The sequence below is a fragment of the Pelophylax lessonae genome, assembly GCF_965119305.1.
Source record: "Pelophylax lessonae genome assembly, chromosome: 6".
In the NCBI taxonomy this organism is placed as follows: Eukaryota; Metazoa; Chordata; class Amphibia; order Anura; family Ranidae; genus Pelophylax; species Pelophylax lessonae.
In genome coordinates, this window is record NC_138773.1 from 214,078,216 (window position 1) to 214,099,263 (window position 21,048).

The following is a 21,048-nucleotide window of genomic DNA, read 5'->3' on the forward strand; positions in this document are numbered from 1 at the left end:
CCGCGTGTGCGGCGATCGCATGTAATATTGGAGCGCACTGCTCCTTCATTACATGCGATCGGCTGTGCAGTGCGAATTCAGCCATACACTTTGTAAGGCTAAATTGGCACTGCACCCGCACTAAAGTCACAGGAGGCATTTTTTCAGCCGCATCAGGATCGGATCGCACAGTGGTTCACACTTGTGCGATCCGATCCTGTGCGAACTGTCAGATCGCACTGCGATATGCGATCAAACTGGAGGTGTCATTAACATTTCATTGACATTCCCAGCATATCGCATATGGCAGTGTGAACTGCCAGATGTGCGTTTGCGATGCGGAAACAGGCTGCAAATTTGCAGCCTTCCCGCATTGCACAAGTGTGACCCGGCACTAAAGGGATATTGGGGCCTGTTTACACCAGCATGCGGTGCAAGAAAGGCACATTCCCACACGGGAATGCACTGTCCTTGCTAGATGTGTGGGTGCCATTATTAATGGCACCCAAAACATCTAGAAAGTAAGTCGTGTCTGCCCTCCAAACCGCATGATAGCGCAGTACCACACAGTTTTGTATGCCATGAAGTTGCACCTGCCCTACTGTTTGTGAGTTACCATGCATTTGGCAGCTCACTGAAATTATTGGGCTGTTAAAAACCTAATGCATGCATTGCGGTGTGAATCAGCCTTCAAACCCTTACATTATGTTGCAGTCTACCAATTCTTAGCTGTGGCGACCGCATTTTTTTTTTTTTCCAAGCTTTGCTTTATTTTCAGTGGGTGATTCTACCAGCAAGTCTGTTTTTCAAAAGAACCAGCTGTCCTACAGATGCAGCATTTAGAGAAATCATTTAAAAAAGGTTTTAAACACACTTTATGGCTTACCTATAGGTGCTATAAATATCTCCTAAACATGCACCGTTTAGGAGACATTTACAGTGCATGCAGCCGATGACGTCATCGGCGCATGCCCTCTGAAGGAAAGGCCACATGTGCCGTTTCTTCAGAGCCCAGTGCCGTGAACGGCGGGTCCCGCGCGCATGTGCGGTAGTGATGTAATCGCGCCTCCGGAAAAATCAGATGGCTGGAGGACACGATCCAGGAAGCAAGACGGCCGAACATGTCAGCACTGCGGGGCTTCGTTTTAAGGTAAGTACTTCATGAGCGAATATGCGATGCATACTAGCTCATTATGCCTTTGTCTTTACAGGTTTTGTTCACATTTTTTTTCAGCGGGTTTACTTCCTCTTTAACACTGACCAGCTTTTAGATCAAACCTTTAACCCCAGAAGAAAAACCTGCTTAAAAAAGAGTTAGCTGGAGTTCGACTTTAATTTTGTTAGTGTTTAAAACTCCCCACCTCCAGAGCCATTTGTACTCCTGCATCCAGAGTGTAGGCAATCTTAAGGCAGGGAGTGTTACTGGCCAGATCACCAGGTGAGGGTGGGGGGGGGGGGGGGGGTCAATGAAGCCTACAAGAGATATGGCCAGCACATCGGAAGATTGGCAAGCTGCAATACATTACATTTTTGGTTTATTACAGGTCCTTTTAGGAACCACCTTCACACTTGCAAAGCCATTTGATTCAGTTCACGGGCACATAACGCTTACTGGATTTTCCAGTTACAGAATTACTCACAATGCCAACAAACTAGTATTGTTACAAGGTTACAGATCCATATCTCTAAGGTAAGAGGTGGAACAAGTGCAATAACAGCTGTAGTTTCAGTAGACAAATCACTATCAGTTCTAATAGGAGCGACACAAGTCGCTCCGACTTAGAAAAAGGGTCCTGTACTACTTTGGGGCGACCTGGAGGCGACTTGCATTGACTTCAATGATATGAAGTTCGTGCATGTCGCGGTGCACCGCGACTTCACAGGCCGCCCCAGCAAGTTGCGTCGCCACTGTCTGAACGGGGTCTTTAAGTGGAAGGAAAGACAAAACCTAACTAAACTTAAATCTACTCCACCTCCATTGTAAGTTTATGTAAACAATTCTGTAAAAGAAAGGATGCCTAAACTTGCCTATTCTGAAGTCAGGCTGGTCACATGATCAGGTGCCATGGCTGTCTTTAGTGTAGGAGGGACAGCAGACAATGGATGCTCATACAGCAAGTCTATGGGTGAGGTCATCGCAACATGCTCTGCATCCATCATCCATCATCTCCAATCTACACTGAAGCTGGAATGGAAAGACAATAGGCAAGTATTGCCAGCCATCTTTCCTTTTATAGTAGATAGAATAGGCTTAGAATGGGATAGGGGTAGATTTTAAGTTTAGTTTGGATAGCAAGTCAAAACCCCTTTGGAGGTCTTCCAATCTGGCCAATCGCTCGGAAGGGATGGTCGATAGCAGCAAAGATTGGGGGAACAGATGGCACAGCAGAAAGACATCAAATACATCCACAAGTTCTGGATAATTAAGTTTACAGTGGCACTTCTGTGAAAGCAGAGCTAAACCTTAAAATATATTGCAGCTAGTTCCCTTTTCCAGGTTCTCTACTTGACAATTCTGTAACACTTCCTATCCTACGGTGGCTATGCTCACTCCACTGTATCTATAGAAGTCATGGCTCTCTAGCCTCACTAGGCTGCTCTTACAATGTATCACAGATACTATCAGAAATCAGTATTGCTGTGGTGCAACTTGTGATACATGCATGTGCGTGTTAGTAAGATGCACATGATTTTGTTTAAGAATGTTTAAATAACTTGTCTAAGCCAGAAATTTTGTCTGATGCAATACTACATATCAAACAAAATATAGTCCAGCACTCTTACCTCCACTTTCTTCATCACCACTAAGAACAGTATTTCTTTATGAAGGTCACAATAGTAAAAAGACAGAAAAAGTACCACAAATAAGAATTACTTGAATCTATCATATGTTAGTTCCAATGATAAAAGGTTTGCAAGTTTTCCTGAATTTGAAAGAAATGTGTTGCAAATGCTTTACTGAATCGTCCCCAGAGACTTTGTTTTATTGGCAGGATCAACAGGTAATGAAAACACATTATTCCACCTCTTAATAGGGTGACAACACTGTTCATTCTGATGTGAATTAGCACAGCCTAGTTGTTTAAATGGGTGGATAAGGCAATTGATGAGTGTGTAGTTTTAAACAGACATTAAAGAGGTTGTAAACTCATTAAAACATTTTTTTCCCCAACCTGAAAGAGAAACACATAATGAGCCAGTATGCATCGCATACTAGCTCATTATGAAATACTTACCTTAGAGCGAGCCCCCGCCATGCCGCCAGCTTACCTGTATGACGGGCGACATATTCAGTCGCCCGTCTTCCGGGATCTCGGCATCCGGCCATATGATTGGCCGGACCCGCGATTACGCCACTCCCGCGCATGCGCACGAGAGCCGACGGTCACTGCACGGGGCTCTGAAGGAATGGCACCAGCGGCTGTTCCTTTAGAGCGCATGCGCTAGTGATGTCACTGGCTGCATTTAAGTTAAATATCTCATAAACAGTACAGGTTTAGGAGATATTTACAGTACCTATAGGTAAGCCTTATCATAGGCTTACCTATAGGTAAAAGTTGCAGAGGAGGGTTTACTTCTTTAAAGCTGTTCCATCTTCACTAACTAGATCCTTTAGGCCAAGTTGGCCCAAATGAGCCATTACCTAAACTAACAGGCAAACCTGCTGGCTGCACTGTATAATCTGCTACATACAGTATAAAGTGCTGTGTTCCAACTGTGGGACATGACCATCCCATTACACATCCCTCAAACTACTTTCTACACTAACAGGTGAGCCTGCTGGTAGAGCCGTATAAACTGTATGTAGCCTAAGCTACGTACAATAGTGCTGGTTCTAGCTGTGGGGTGCAAACATCCCGTTCCACACCCAAACAAAACACAGGGGCCAGGCAGTGCTCAGCCATTCATAGGCAGCTTTGTATTCTCAGAATACAAAGCTTCCTCTGATTGGCTGAGCCAAAGATTGTGAAGTCAAAAGCTTCTCTCTATTTAGATCTGCATTTGCCATGGGGCTGCATGTGATCAGCTACACCATTAGCCATTTTAGGGCTTAAACGTTTGGTTAAGAGCTGACAAACACCCTGGCAATGGTGACCATTATCACCAGAGGCATACCTTGATTAACTATTTTGGGAAACCAAAATCAATAAGTTTAGGTCCGCTTTAAATAAATAGAAAAAATGAATGCCCAACTAAAGTTAAACACCGCAGGCGCAAGCAGTCATTCACTGCAGAAAAGACCAGCATGTACGATTTATTGCAAAATACACACAATATAGTTGCAGTCTTGAGCTTTTTAGATCTATAGCTCAGCATAGATTTTCAGCACGGTATCATTGTGCCGGGATGAATGACTGCCTTGCATACATGCCAAAGTCAGTCATCTCTGCTTGCCAAACAAGAGGCCTGAGACCCAGCACCTAGAAAAAGACTGGAGAAGATGCCAAGTGACCAAGGGATACAACAGTCACATTGCTGGAATGGAGGAGCGTGTTCTGCAAACTTTGGGTCGACTTTAAACCATATTAAAAAAAATAAAATAAAGTTCACTATTATAAAGCAACCCACCAGTGTAATATGGTTTCGCCCAACTGCTACTTTTGCTGGACAGTGTGGTCTGTCACAAAAGTGGTATAACAGACCTACTGCCAGGAAAAGGAGATAAACCCACAGGGGGTAACAAGAAAAAAAAAAAAACACCTGTAGAATCAATGCTACTGACTGCATTAGAGAAGTGCAGATTTTATAATGCTAGAATAAAGAGCTGCCAATTTATTATTTAAAAGATGTATGGTTTTGTTTTCCTTTCCCAGAATTATACTTACCTAGGTGAATGCAACATTGGTCCGATGCGCCATCTGTCGCCCATGCCTCTACAGAGAGCTGAGTGATTGGCCACCACCAATTGCTCGGTTCTGTCAGTCAGCAGCTCTCTGCCCCCTCCTTACTCACTGGAGTGCTGGGCTGTGGAGGGGCGGGGAGCTGCTGGCTCAGGATCTTAGCAGCTCGCTGAGCCAAGTGTCAGGTCCAGGCACCGGGTGGATCCCAACTTCCATTGTCGTGACAACCTGGATTGACCTCTGACGTCAGCCTGCTCTCTGCTGAAAACGGATCACAGGAGTGGTGTGTGAATTGCACTCCTATGATCCATAGGAGAAGTACAGACAAACAATCTTTTGCTGTACTTCGTAAAGTGTTACTAAACCCAAGGACCCTGCATTCACTATATCTGGTCCCCCACAGTACAGCGATATTTTAGTACATATAAACTGCTAAATACCTTTTCCTTAGAGAAATCTTGAGACCTTTCAGTGTCTGGTTGAAGCCTTTAAGCCTTTTCATTCTCCCATGAGGATAAGGATGCAGAACCACTGCCACTGTCTGGACAGGGCCAACTGGCCCTAAAAACACTCTAGCAATACACAAACTTAGCATTGTGCAGCTTGTCCCGGAGCTCTTATCAGGAAATAAGGGGACATGGACGAAGGTGAGGATCAGAGAGTATAACAAGCATGATTTACTGCATATACAGACAGATTTTACTGTTGTGGAATTCGTAACACTAAGCAAAAAAAAAAAAAAAAAAAAACACACACCATATGCTGTGCCAGCCAGATGGGACTGCATTGCCCTTACCTTGACATTCTTCAGACAGGTTTCACAAGACGTGTTGGACATCAGGGAGCACACTGAAAAACATTTTCATAACCAAGTTAGGACAACAGGAAAAGCTTTTTATAGAAGAGCTACAATATGCATCTAAACAATCAAAATGGTTTATCCCAAGAAATGCTCACATAAAAAGTTTACAAAAAGGAAAATACATCCTAAAGGCAAAACTGTAAAAGAAAAGGGCACCTCAGAAAATAGCACCTCATAAAACGTGGACACATTACGTCATTCCGTCTTCATCTGCGGGCGCCAGATAAGGACGGAATGACGAAACGCATCCGTGGCATGATCACGTGGCATCCGATAATGAGCGACGTTGTACACCGACTTCGGTTCTGAGGTCCGTCAGCAAACACCGGACTTGCGGGACGTCAGCAAGTAACGGCGAGATACTCCGAGACACCTGTCACAATGTATTATTGAAAGCGGTGTTATATTTTAAATTCTTTAAGTGCAATATTTAGGAGGGGAGTGGGGCAAAAAAGCTTGAATGGTTTTACGCTATGTGTTGCATCTTCCCTTTTACTAAATGCACTTGATGGATTGACTGATGGATAATCTGCCTATGGAGATATAAAGTGGAGCTGGACGATCGTATATCTATCTATGGATCTATGATCTGGGGTGCTGGATGTCTATTAAGGCTTTTATATGTCCATGATCTGGTGAGTTTTATTACAAGGGGCGATGAGCGCATTGGCGTGGTGAAGGCACAGACGGACTTTGTTCAGCAATCTCTTGATTTCCACCTCCTCATCACCTGACACATTGGGAATCACTGTGAACATTCCTTTAAGGAGTGTATGTAATATACATACACACAATTCAGGACTCTCTTTTCAATTTATATTTATAGTGCTGCTTGTACTATATTTGCTTTTTGCATTTATTTAGCATTTTTATTTTATTTATTGTCATTTCAAAGTAGAAGCTTTTTTTTTTTTAAATTTATATTATTAATTTACATTTATTTTTTCCTTGGCGCTAAGGTGGTTTTACTTTTTAGTATTACCATAGTATTTAACCACTTCAATACCAGGCACTTTTCCCCCTTCCCGCCCAGGCCAATTTATAGCTTTTAGCGCTGTTGCATTTTGAATGACAATTGTGCGGTCATGCAACACTGTACCTAAACCAAATTTATGTAATTTTTTCCCACAAAATCAAGCTTTTTGGTGGTATTTGATCACCGCAAGGTTTTTTCTTTTTTGCTAAATAAAAAAAAAAAAAAAAAAAGTTTTTTTTTGTTTAGGTTATAACATTTTAGAAATCGATACCTTTTTTCCTGCACTGATGAGCATTGATGGGGCGGCACTGATAGGTAGCACTGATATGCAGCATTGGCAGGCGGCACTGATGGGCAATATTGGGCACTGGTGGGTGGTTTTGGGCACACACACACACACACCCCTGACTCACTCCCCCTATTTTTATCCAATCGTTCAGTACTCTGACAGAATGACAGTGTCTATGTAAACAGGGCAGACTGTCATTCTGTGACTACAGAAGACATGGATCCTGGGTTTCTGTGAAGCAGAAAGACAGATCCATGCCTTCAAGTAGTGAAAGCACCTTCCCTCCCCCCTCCCAGTTAGTAAGCACTCCCTAGGGGAAACGTTTAACCCTGTGATCGCCCATGGATGTTAACCCCTTCCCTACCAGTGTCATTAGTACAGTGACCATGCATATTTTTGCAGTAAAAAAAATGTAGTAATGTCACACTGGTCCCCAAAAAAATTGTCAATTAGGTGTCCGATTTGTCCACCACAATATCAAAGTCCCACTACAATTTGCTGATCTCTACATTTCAGTAAAAAAATATCCCACAGTTTGAAGACGCTGTATTTTTTGCGCAAACCAATCAATATACACTTATTAGGATTGTTTTTTTTTTAACCAAAAATACGTAGCAGCATACATATTGGCCTAAATTGATAAATTAGATCAATTTTTCCATCTCTTTTTTTTTGGAATAGGTTTTAAAGCAGAAAAAAAAAAAAATTGTATTCATTCAAAATTGTCGGTTGTTTTTTGTTTATTGCGAAAAAAATAAAAAAAACACAGAGGTGATCAAATGGCACCAAAAGAAAGTGCCATTTGTGGGAGAAGGACCTACATGTTATTTGGGTACAGTGTCGCACGACTGCACAGTTGTCAGTTAAAGCAGTGTTCCCCCCCCCCAAAAAATGAAAGGTCAGCTGCTACACATACTGTAGCTGTGGACTAAATATTAGGACACTTACCTGCCCTGGAGTCCAGCGATGTCGGCACCACAGCCGAGGTTTCCGTCGGATGCTGCTGCCACCACTGCCGGTAAGGGAACCTGCCCATGAAGCCCTGCGGCTTCACTCAGCCTGGGCCCTACTGTGCATGCGTGAAGTGCGCTGCGCTCTTACTGGCCTAGAAGCAGAGAAGGAGGAGGGGGCCGAACTTCTGGCGTAACAGGTACCCGCTCCCCCCCCGGAGGAGGAAGGTGGGGGGGGGGGGGGGGACAGATAAGCAGAAGTTAGTTTAAATTTTGAGTGGAACGCCGCTTTAAAGCAACGCAGTGCTATATTGAAAAAAAAGCCTGGGGGGGGGGGGGGGGTGTAAACCTTCTGGGGCTAAAACAAGTTTATCTAATGTGATCTGCATATTTGTAGCTTGACAGGTTCTGGGATTACCGTGCTGCCAGAGGGTTCTGTAATCCTATTAATATGTATGAAGCAGAAGCTTTTACATAAAACAAAGCTCATTTAACTAAAAGGCTGAACCTTTGATATTCGATAACTATTGTGTCACTGTTTTGTGGGCTGACAAGTTCTCCAGGTGCCTTTTATTACAGACTATACACATATAATTATTGCAGCATAGCATGTAGGAGTCCCATGTAAGCAGTAATAAACATACTTCTGACAACACCAAGTTGTCACATCGGACGGATGACACGCTCAGGGTGAGGATTTATGCAGCATGTCAGAGAATGACATCAGATTGAAGCATTTGTATGGGAGGGTGACAAGTGGCACGCTTTGCTCCTGAGCGGTTATCACAAACAAACAGGTTAATGAGGTTAGCTATTCGAGCAGCTTGTAAATCAGAGCGCAAACAATCCTTTCCGTGTTTTGTTTTGCTCACGCACCACGCCGTTTCCAAAATAACGACTCTGCCACTGGGAACAATAAATGACCCCAGAGAAACAGCAGCAAGCGAGCGATTCAGAATCACGCGGAACGCGTTATACCAACTTCCCAGCGAGATAAACCGCTTAGTAATTCACACTTCTTCCTTGTAGGTCGCTTTTACAGGCCAGCAATCCAACTTCGTATGCAGCACACAAACCTTAGGGCACATACATTTATAATCAGGGCCACATTAAAAGATTTTGTAGATATTTCTTTGGCCTTATGCACACTGGAGGTTATTAAAATGGCAGAAGAAAGCTGTAGCTTCAGCGCAGCAGCGTTTTTCAGCTTTTTGTAGCAAAAAGGTTATGGTTAAAAAACGTTGATATGCCGAATACTGTAGCTGCATTTTTGGCTGTTTTTCATCGTTTAAGCTTTTATCAGCGTTCAAGCGTTTTTTACAGCTGAAAAACAACTCTTAAAACCCACTAGTTCTGGGGTTTTTTCTAGCCAGAAAACACCCCTGCCAAAAACTGCTGATAACAGCCTACGGGCTCTTTCACACATGGAGTCCGGACGGACTCCGTTTTTCTCAGCGAGGGATCGATCCGCCGATCCCCGGCTGAGCAGGAGGATGACAGCTGTTCTCCGTGCTGTGTGCGGAGACACAGCTGTCAGGTCCCCATTCTTCTCTATGGGGGAATCAGATGGGAACGGACCGTCTGTTCATTCTCATCCGATCCACTGGACGGATGGAAAATAGGGTTTCCATCCGTCCAGATTTGACGGCTCTGATGTCAGCAGACATGTCTCCGCTGACATCCGATGCCCCATAGAGATGCATGGGGTGACCGGTCAGATCCGCCAAAAAAAACTGACAGGCCGATCTAACAGTCCGCCTGTGTGAAAGGGGCCTAAAGCCTCCTACACACGCACCGATTGTTGGCCGACCGATCGGCCGACTTTTGTCCAGTGTTGTTGTGTTGGTTGAAATGTGCTCTAGACTGCACACGAATTTTGTCGGCCAACAACAACCAACTTCAGAAGTGATGTCATGTGCTGGTTTACTTTCCGTGTGTTTTTTCTTCTCTGAGCATTCCCAGTCTTGCTCATCTGACTTTTGTCCGCCGAAATCTGTACTGACTGACGAACAATCGGCCGTTCTGGTGACGGCCAACAAAAATTTTATAGCCTGCACACCAGATTTTGTTCGCCCGAAAAGTCGCAGTCGGTTGTCGGAAGCATCATACTAACAAGCCGACAATCGGCCGATCGGACGTAGGCCGAAAATTTACGGCCAACAATCGGTGCGTGTGTACGAGGCTTAAGTGTGCATGGACACATAGGATAACATGCTGGGGAGTTTACTGGCTGCAAAAAAAAACGTCTGACGCAGCTGTAAAACATGCAGTGTGCATGAGGCCTAATACTCGCCCATATTTTGCAATCAAGAAAAAAAAAAAAAAAAAAAAGCACAAAGGAGAAGTACAGCTAATGTTTGTCTGTACTCCTGTGAGTCACAGGAGAGCAATTTGTTCTGTACTCCTGTGACCAGTTTTCAGCTGAAGCCCGCTGTCTGTTGAGGTCATGGGCCCAGTCCACGCTCAGGCAAGATAGCAACAATGGAGCCAGAATCCACCCACATGCCTGGACCAGCACAGCCTCCAAGCAAGCCGCTGAGAGCCAGACCAGACACTCCCATTCCCTCCACAGCCCACCGCTCCAGTGAACGAGGGGGGCAGAATAGAGAGCCGATTACTGACAGTCACCTGCTCTCTGCTCATGAAGCCTAGAGAACCTATCGATCTGCAGTGTTAGATCGCTCAGGTTCTCAGTCTTGGATGCACCGGGTGACAGACGCAGCATCGGACTGATGCTGCATCCACCTAGGTAAGTATGACTATTAACTTAAAAAAAAAACATACGTCTCTTAAGATGCGTGCCTTGTGCAGAGGACTCCATGTTGAGTGAAATCTTCCGCCATCCATACCAATCTCCAGATGCAGGGGTTAAAAGAACCATGGAAGCTGTCACGTGGGCCATACATTTAAAAAAAAAAAAAAAAAAAAACTGCCCCATCCACCCATTCAATGTGCACGGGGGGGGGGGGTCAAATCACTGGCACTGGGCTATTGTGCTCTGAAGGAAGGGAGCCTTCCCCATCAGAACAAAAGTGTTTTTTGCCAGCTGCACCGATTGTATGGGAATGGTCAGGTTTTTCCTAAACTCAGATCATAATTTGGCCGGTCCCTGCTGAACCGGACACATTTCGGTCCATGTATGGCCAGTTATAGGATTTAATCTCAACTAGGTCTGCACCTTACCACAGGAACCTTTCATAATCGATGCAACATGAACTTTTCCTTTGCCGGCAATGGGGTGCGACTTGTCATGCAATTTGGTACTGTAAAAGCAAATGACAAGTCGCATTGGTGTGAATGCAACAAACGTAAGTAAATGCAACTCAAAAAATTACCACAAAACCCACTGCAAACATGCAGTACTGCACACAAAGCAGGGGATTTGGAACCACCACGTTCACCCTCCGGCCACTGTGTGCCTGCTCCCGTTGTGAGATGTGTGATGGAGATATCCCAGAGCAGGAACACTTCATTGTCACCTAGGAAGAATGCATGTAGGAAAAGTTCATTTTCCGTGTGAATGTCAGGTTTAGGAAGATTGAAGCTACTGTTCTTTTAGGAAAACGACTGACAGATGTGCGACGACCCAAATACCTACAACAACTTTCAGTATCATCTACTCTGCCCAATTGTTGGACTGTTCTGACAGGCAAGGCGTCAATACTGACAGTGATAAAGCTTGCCCAAATCCTCTTGCCTCCTGCACATTCCTATTGGCCAGTAAGAGACCATTTTATTAACAAAGACCTATGTGAGAAGTGGGAGTGCCAGAACAACCAGGAATCAACCAATTATCGGTGGGGCCAATTGTTGGAGGCCAATATTCACATTTTTTTTTACCTGTATCGGCCAAAAACTTGCTGAAATGACCAATATTGATTCAAGTGGTTGTACCGGAGTGATGCCCGCAGCTACAGCCATGAACCAAGTAACGTCTTTTTTAGAACGAATGGTCATTTTTTGTAACCACTGATGCGGCTAAGCAGCCGCTTGGCTGTTACAAACACCGGGAGGCCCGAGCAACCAGCTGGCATGTACACTGGCTGGCCAAAGACCCAAACAAAGCCGTAACCAAAAGCGATGTCATGACAACGCTTCCGGTTAGTTAAGCCTTAAAAAAAAAAAAAAAAGACAGTATTCAAAACTGCCAAACTTGGCGTTTTGAATGCTTTTAAGTGCAGGGGAGGGGTTTGGGGTCCTACAGACCCCAGAACCCTCCATAACAAGTACCTGTCACAAAGAATGTTTATATTCCTTGTGACAGCAATAAAAGTGATTATAAAAAAAAAAAACTTTCAAATATGCAGAAAATCGGCACCTAATATCAGCTATCGGCCTGAAGGGTGGCCAGAAAAATCGGTATTGGCCCTGAAAAAATAATATTGGTTGATCCCTAGTCAGAACAACCAGGATTCAGGCAAACCAGGAGGTCCTAAAAACTGCTGCACACCAGTATAACATGAATTATCAAACTACTATGGCTGTAGGAATTAATAAACCCATTAATAAGAATGAAGAACTAGCCTCCAAGTCCGTTTTGTTGGGTGCAGGCAACCAAAAGATGCCAATAAAAAGCCTGTAGACAGGTTACCACAAGATCAACAACTTCAGGTAAGCATTCCTCTACTAGAGCTCAGGTAGGTAATGAACACCTAGAAGAAGCTTTGATGCCACCAAAGCACAGCGGTGCCCTTAAGACACTTAAGGGCCCCATACACCACAATTGTGCACTGCTGCCAGTATGTTTTGGATCACAGCGGTGCCAATGTGCATTACATTTTTTTGGGGCACTTTACTGAATATATTACAAGGTTCCTTTGGCTGCAGTGCGATGTGATGGATTGCACTGCACTGAAAAAGGTACTGCATGCAGAATTTTCCTATGGTGCAGTGTGTGAACATGGATTCTTGCCTGGTCTATGCATTGCACATAGCTGCCCAACATATTTAGCACGAGCCGTCGTACATATGTATAAAAGCCACATCCTGCCCAATTCAGAATGTTACACATTCCAGACGTGTCCGCTTCCAGGAGTCTGCCAACATTTACCGTAATCTTTATTCCCCGAGGTGGGCAACCATCACCTGATTGATCTAATGGGGCTATTGACACACTGTAACCACATGTCCACAAAGGAATTAAGTCTACAAATGCTATTCTGTAGTAGAAGTTGACTACAGATGTCTGGAATCATACGTCATATGCATTCACATTGCGAAGGCCACATTAAGCGTGGCCCTATGGGGCGGCTGTACTCTGCAGGATGCCATGGAACACATGCATAGTGTGGGGCAGAGGTGGAGCAGGTATTCTTCCCAAAGTGGAAGTTGATATTTATAGTAATAGGTCTACTTGGAAAAATCCCTTAGGGCCCCTCAATACACAGAGCTGCCCCCCCATCCTGGTCCATACATACCCTCTAACATAACTGCGGCCTTAGGTTTTCTCTGCAGGCAAGGCAGTAAACATTTGCACAAACCTGCCCACTAACACCCCAAAAATTGACTTTGTTCCTTGTGTTTCTGCTGGCAGGGCAGCCCATAGAAATGAATGGGCTGCCCTTCATGTAGCAGGCATCTGCACAGATGTGAACCAAGGGGCTTGTTCACATGTGAGCTTGAGAGGGGGGTAAAACCACGTTGTTGAGCCATTTTTACTACCACCAACTGTTACCCCCTTTAGCAAAGGCAGCAACTGGGATGTACACATATGCTGTGGTCGTGTCTGGAAGTAAACCCCCCAGGTAAATGGGGTTGTGCTGCAACCGCTCCGAAACTGGTGTGGTGATGCTGCATTTAGGGGGGTTCAAAACATGCGGTGAGGAAGTGGCATACTGCCTTTGCACCACCTGTCAAACCTATCTGAAAAGTGATCTGAGCATGGATCACTTTTCAGAGGAGCGACAGTCCTTATTGCTATAACAAGCCCTAAAAAAAAGCAGCTCCGACTATCCAGGGAGAGGGGTCAGAAATAAAGATAACATTTAAACGTACACACTAACGTATATATACACAGCCTTTTAAAAAAAATTACAGTACATTCATCTAGCAGCAAGAGGGTCGCTGGTTTGAATCCCAACAACGACACTACCTGCCTGGAGTTTGCATGTTCTCCCTGTGCCTGCGTGGGTTTCTTCCTACACTCCAAAGACATGCTGGTAGGTTAATTGGATCCTGTATAAAAAGTGGCCCTACTGTGCATGTATGAGAGTTAAGCTGGATACACACTATCCAACTTTTGTGGTTAGATTTCCTTCAGATTTACCTTTTCTATGTAGTGCAAGGGCCTGCCAGATTGCATACAAATTGAAATTGTTTAGGTTTGACCTCATATTATGTGGTTTTGGTAAGTCTAAAGGAAAAAGTCTTCAGAAAATCTTATAGTGTGTATGGCCCATTAGGGACCTTAGATTGTAAGCTCCTTGAGGGCAGGGACTGATGTGAATGTGTAATGTATATGTAAAGCGCTGCGTAAATTGACAGCGCTATACAAGTACCTGAAATAATAATAATAGTACAGCACCTTCACTCACACAGCCAGGTACTGCACTGTAGGGGGAGGCAGAGAGCACAGCACACACTCAGGAAGACAACTCCCCTTCCCTGCCTTTGGATTCAATGTCTTACTGAGCTCCCGTAGGCCAATGTAGAGTTTGGCTTGGGAACGGGAGTGCTCTCTTATCCGACAACCATTTTCTACCAGGATGCCACGCCACCCTTGACTACCTCAGGCTGTATCCTGGTTGAGAAAAGCTGGGAGAGTTCACCTTTTTTAGAAAAAAAACATTAAAAAAAAAAAAAAAAAAGGGAAGAAGTTGAAGTACCACCCTACACACCTCTCATCTCCACTGTACCCACTCTGTGGGTGATTGGCAGTCCCACACAGGAGGCTCTTCTTCCCCTTCATTCTGTAGGGCTTCCAAGTTGATAGCAGCAAATAGAAAGGAGCATGGGGGGGGGGGGGGGCTGAATTATGGTGTCTGCTTTTTTTTTATATTTTATTTTTTAAGCTTAGCAGGTAAAGTGAACATCCAATACTTCAACAATGCAGTCTAGTCAAACCTATACAGAGTTATTTTTCAGATTCTTTACTTCCTTAATTTACTAGAAAGAAGAAAACAAGGAAGGCCACATCCCCGAGTCAAGGCTCAGCAAGAAATCTGCATCAATCCCAGGTAAACCTGGGACAAAAATCAGCTGGTCTGGCAGGAAAGGGACAAGTTTTGGTCCATGTGTACAGTGGTGTGACAGGAAGCTGGGCTAATGACTGGCTTCTGTGGAAACAGTCAATGCTGGAAAACCAGCAATCAATCAACACTTGCACCCAATATCTACAGGAAGTGATCAGTGTATTCTGGCTGGGGGTAGAGCGCACCGTCCAGAATCCAATATCTCAGCAGGAGAGATCCCTGCATCCACATCCCTTGTACATGCGGAGATCTCAGGTTCCCACCGATAGTCCATCCCCAGTCTCCACAGTGAAGCACAGGAGACACAGCTAGGTACGATGAGAAGGATTTAGGACATTGAGGTGAGCAAAGCAGTCCCCCCCCCCCCCTTTTTTTTTTTTTTTTTTTTTTAGTGGGTTAAATAAATGGAGAACCTGAGATCTCTGCATGCATTCTACAAATCAGGAACATGGAGTGAGGAGGGGGGGGGGTACAGCTCAGGAACATGGAGTGAGGAGGGGGGGGGTACACAGCTCAGGAACATGGAGTGAGGAGGGGGGGGGGTACACAGCTCAGGAACATGGAGTGAGGAGGGGGGGGGGGGTACACAGCTCAGGAACATGGAGTGAGGAGGGGGGGGGGGGGTACACAGCTCAGGAACATGGAGTGAGGAGGGGGGGGGGGGGGTACACAGCTCAGGAACATGGAGTGAGGAGGGGGGGGGGTACACAGCTCAGGAACATGGAGTGAGGAGGGGGGGGGGGGTACACAGCTCAGGAACATGGAGTGAGGAGGGGGGGGGTACACAGCTCAGGAACATGGAGTGAGGAGGGGGGGGGGGGTACACAGCTCAGGAACATGGAGTGAGGAGGGGGGGGGGGGTACACAGCTCAGGAACATGGAGTGAGGAGGGGGGGGGGGGTACACAGCTCAGGAACATGGAGTGAGGAGGGGGGGGGGGGGGTACACAGCTCAGGAACATGGAGTGAGGAGGGGGGGGGGGGTACACAGCTCAGGAACATGGAGTGAGGAGGGGGGGGGGGTACACAGCTCAGGAACATGGAGTGAGGAAGGGGGGGGGGTACACAGCTCAGGAACATGGAGTGAGGAGGGGGGGGGTACACAGCTCAGGAACATGGAGTGAGGAGGGGGGGGGGTACACAGCTCAGGAACATGGAGTGAGGAGGGGGGGGGTACACAGCTCAGGAACATGGAGTGAGGAGGGGGGGGGGTACACAGCTCAGGAACATGGAGTGAGGAGGGGGGGGGTACACAGCTCAGGAACATGGAGTGAGGAGGGGGGGGGGGTACACAGCTCAGGAACATGGAGTGAGGAGGGGGGGTACACAGCTCAGGAACATGGAGTGAGGAGGGGGGGGGGGGTACACAGCTCAGGAACATGGAGTGAGGAGTACACAGCTCAGGAACATGGAGTGAGGAGGGGGGGGGGGGTACACAGCTCAGGAACATGGAGTGAGGAGGGGGGGGGGGTACACAGCTCAGGAACATGGAGTGAGGAGGGGGGGGGGGGTACACAGCTCAGGAACATGGAGTGAGGAGGGGGGGGGGGGTACACAGCTCAGGAACATGGAGTGAGGAGGGGGGGGGGGGTACACAGCTCAGGAACATGGAGTGAGGAGGGGGGGGGGGTACACAGCTCAGGAACATGGAGTGAGGAGTACACAGCTCAGGAACATGGAGTGAGGAGGGGGGGGGGTACACAGCTCAGGAACATGGAGTGAGAGGGGGGGTACAGCTCAGGAACATGGAGTTAGGGGGGGGTATTCTTCAGATCAGGAACATGGAGGGGGGTACAGCTCAGGAACATGGAGTTAGGGGGGGTATTCTTCAGATCAGGAACATGGAGGGGGGGGGTACAGCTCAGGAACATGGAGTGAGAGGGGGGGTACAGCTCAGGAACATGGAGTGAGAGGGGGGGTACAGCTCAGGAACATGGAGTGAGAGGGGGGGTACAGCTCAGGAACATGGAGTGAGAGGGGGGGGGCAGCTCAGGAACATGGAGTGAGAGGGGGGGGGCAGCTCAGGAACATGGAGTGAGAGGGGGGGGGCAGCTCAGGAACATGGAGTGAGAGGGGGGGGGCAGCTCAGGAACATGGAGTGAGAGGGGGGGGGGCAGCTCAGGAACATGGAGTGAGAGGGGGGGGGGCAGCTCAGGAACATGGAGTGAGAGGGGGGGGGGGCAGCTCAGGAACATGGAGTGAGAGGGGGGGGGCAGCTCAGGAACATGGAGTGAGAGGGGGGGGGTATTCTTCAGATCAGGAACATGGGGGGGGGGGGGAGGTTACAGATCAGGAACATATAGTGTAATCAGAGGGGTGCGGTGTGATAGAAGTGTCCGGTGTACAGTGTAGGATTGCCCGTAGCACTGGGGCGGGGAGTACACAGAGTAAACAGAAGAGTCTCAGAACTTGTTTTGTGTCCCCCTTTAGGACGGAAAGTGTCACAGCCTCTCCCCCCACCCCCAGCGATCCTCATTCTCCTTCACACTCACCGGTATCATCCGCGGCGGCCGCAGCCAGCAGACACAGCAAGACACAAACACAGCGAACTCCGTCCATCTTCTCCGCGATCTTCACCCTGACCTAGAGTGCAAAGCACGTGATAGTCCCGCCTATTAGTGACGAAACTATTTACTCCACCCATAGTAACTTTAATCACCGCCCCCAAAATCAGGGCCCTATAGACTGGACTGGGTGTAGGGCGTGGCTGAGTGAGATGAGTGAGGCGAGCGCTGCTTCCCACAGACATGTTTACTGGAGGTGGTGGAAGGGGAGAGGAGTCTCTCGTCCTGTAGGATGGGGTATTTCTTAAGTCATTGACTGGTTATTTATTGTTACTTTAATAAATTTATATATATATATATACTGTATATAACAGACATGGCATCCCAACCTGCAAAAGCTCATCTCAGGGAAGTGGCACTCCGCTCCCTCCCCCCACCAATTTACCACAACTAGAGGATAATTAAATGAAATGGAATCAGTATACAGAGCTTCACTTCTTCTGAGAAATATTAAAGGAACACTCAAGGCCCGTACACACGTACCGATCGTCGGCATACAAACGTCGGTGGACGAAGGATCTGCCGATTGTACGCGTGTTAGTATGGTGCCTCCGACAGATGTCTGCGCACAATCCGCGGACAAAAGTCTTTCTTGCAAACATGAAAATATTTGTATGCCGACACCAGAACGGACGATTGTTCGCCTGTCAGTACACAATTCTGCCGACACACAGCTACAAATCCCAACACGCATGATCAAACCAAATGAGTTCCCGGAAGAATTTTCTCTAGTAAACTCAACATTTTATTCAGAAAGAACTTTCGGCTCGCGGAAGTCCAAGAAATAGGTGAAATGCGGAGCACATGCTCATCTTGATAAATGTGAGAAGAAGGAAGATGCTGCTCATAATGCCATACTTTTCTAATAAAAAGGCATGTGTTCTGTTATGATGAAGATAATGTTTGTCTATTCTATCTGTTCTATCAAATTTTAGAATTAAATAATTTGAACTCTTCACCATTATTTTTGTATTTTCACACCAAAGATCTAACTATTGATATGACCCTTTATTCTTTTATGAATTAATGTCTAAAACATATTTTTCAGGTTATGCACAATATTAAACATGTTAACAAATTCAGATAGGCCATTTTTTATTTTAAATTTTCTTTATTTTTTGGATCTCAGCAAAAAAAAAACAAAGCAAACATCAATACTTTCCGTATAACTAAACATAAAAAAGGTCCATTTGGACAAAATTAAACTAGAAACTGGCAAACAGGGGTAAAATAAATAATAGGGGGTTACAAAAATTAAAGTTGCTGGTAACTGAAATCAGGTTGCCATGAGGGCAGGTTTGGATCCTGCTGGCCATATTGCCACTGGCCATGTGGCATTTGGCGAGGTGGTGGGTGTTGTGGAGGTGGAGGTGGAGGTGGAGGGCACGGGTGCTCCTGGCATGCGTGGCTGTGCTCAGTAAGTATGCCGTTTTCTGCGTTTTGCAGCACATCCAGAATAATTTTTCTGGCATACTGACACTGCCTGAGGTCCACCTTATCCAGGATTTTGGCAGTCATATTCCCGAAGGACTCATTGGCCTCCGGTTTCCGACGTAGGGCTATGGTGGCCTCCTGGATAAACTCGTCGGTGATGTCATCCACGTGCTTCCTCTTTTGCCTCCGTTTGGCAGGAGGAGGTGGTGGTGGAAAGAGTTCCGCAGGCTCCTCAGGCTCCACAGGCTCCCCAGGCTCCTGGCTGCAACCTGGCTCCTCCTCAGTGACACTTCCCTGTTGATGAAATGAACAATTGATTAGAATGTTATAGTGTATATAAAAATGCATGTTTGTTATATTATTGTGAACAAATAGCAGACTTTACATACAGTGGCATATCTAGGGTCTCCAGTGCCCTTGTTGAGGAGCTGTATTTGGCAACAACCCCCCCCCCCCCCCAAGATCAATGTAAAACTGTAACCCACCCCCCCCAAAAAAAATTAAAGGGCATTAAAAGTTTCTAATTTGCCCCTTGTTTGCCCAGTGTAGAGCTCTCTAGTGGGCAATCATTGTCTCAGGTGTGAAAAAGAAAGAGAGGGTTGAGAGCTAGAGAGAGGGAGAGAAAGAGGGGGTGTGAGAGAGAGAGGAGGGGGTTGCAGAGAGAGAGGGGCCTGAACTTGCAGAGGACTTGATGTAGGGCATTGAGGGTGAAGCAGTGCAGGGAAACATGAATAAGGAAGCCACCTGCCTTGCTGACCCAGAGTGAGAGACCAGAGACATGGAAGCAAGGATGGATGGATCATTTGCAGGAGCTGTTAGTTTTGTATTAAAAAAGGTTGAGCCAGAGGAATGCTGAGGCTACAGCAGTGTTTGTTAGGACCAGAGGTGTGCTGGGGATGCAGCAGTGTTTGTAAGACCAGAGGTGTGCTGGGGATGCAGTGAGAGGCAGTCTCAGTCTCCTGGTCTTTTGGCTCAGCTGCTCTCAATGTTTTACACCTGCATGAAGCTGCTCTCAATGTTTTACACCTGCATGAAGCAGCTCTCAATGTTTTACACCTGCATGAAGCAGCTCTCAATGTTTTACACCTGCATGAAGCTGCTCTCAATGTTTTACACCTGCATGAATCCGCCTGCAAACTGGGGGTTCTGGGGTGTGCAGGCTGAGTGGATTGTTAAAATAAACAATAAAACAATGCCAATGTTTTTGTGACCCACCCCCCTTGGCCTGCGCCCCTGGCGGTTGCCTGTCATGCCAACCCCTTGCTATGCCCGTTTACCTAAAGGGTCAATTATGGTTTAGCTTATAATTTTGTTACATGATTACATTTTAGCAGACAATATATTGTGAAATGCCATACCTGAGTAAAACTCTCCTCCAGGAAATCCTCATCCTGGCTTGGATCTACCGACACTGAGCCCTCTGCCGAAGTAGAAGGCAGTGTTGAAATTGACGGCCTGGATTCCATGGTGTCTGCCAGGAACCGCATGTTATCAAAGTACCACAGCCGTGGTACATATACATTCCGTGCCCCTGCTCCAGACTGGGTGGACTCCTCTATTTTTTTTAACTCCCGCCTGTAGGCAGTGCGAATACTGTTTATTTTTTTGCGGATATAAGTAAAATTTGCCCCAGGACAGACGGGCTTGTAGAAGGCCACCAAATGTTCCATGGCCTGTTTTCTGAGTTTTCGATTTTTATAATCTGCGGACTTGACTTGCCACAAACAGGGCAGTTGCCTGAACTCATCAATAAAACTTATTAAAAAGTTGTGGGTGGTGAAATTGTCCACCATATTGCAGGACAGTATATGCCTGCAAGACACAAAACAACACAAAACATATTAAAATAGCATGTATTTTGGCACATAATAAAGATATTCCTAATAAAAGCTGTATAGGGCCCAAAACACACACTTTCTATTAAAAGAGTCGTACCTTTGTTTGTGGGGAAAAGTCGTGATTCG

General features: G+C 46.2%; 1 protein-coding gene across 1 annotated transcript in view; it reads right to left on the reverse strand.

Annotated features, from left to right (window-relative positions):
• PTTG1IP (PTTG1 interacting protein) overlaps positions 1-17,681 on the reverse strand; it is a 71,348-nt gene extending 53,667 nt beyond the window's left edge. The window contains exons 1-2 of the mRNA XM_082262390.1: positions 17,579-17,681; positions 5,617-5,669 (exon numbers count right to left, since the gene is read on the reverse strand). Coding sequence (XP_082118516.1) covers positions 5,617-5,669; positions 17,579-17,645 — 120 coding nt within the window. The 5' untranslated portion in view covers positions 17,646-17,681. The remainder of the gene's footprint in view (positions 1-5,616; positions 5,670-17,578) is intronic.
• Positions 17,682-21,048: the final 3,367 nt, after the last annotated feature.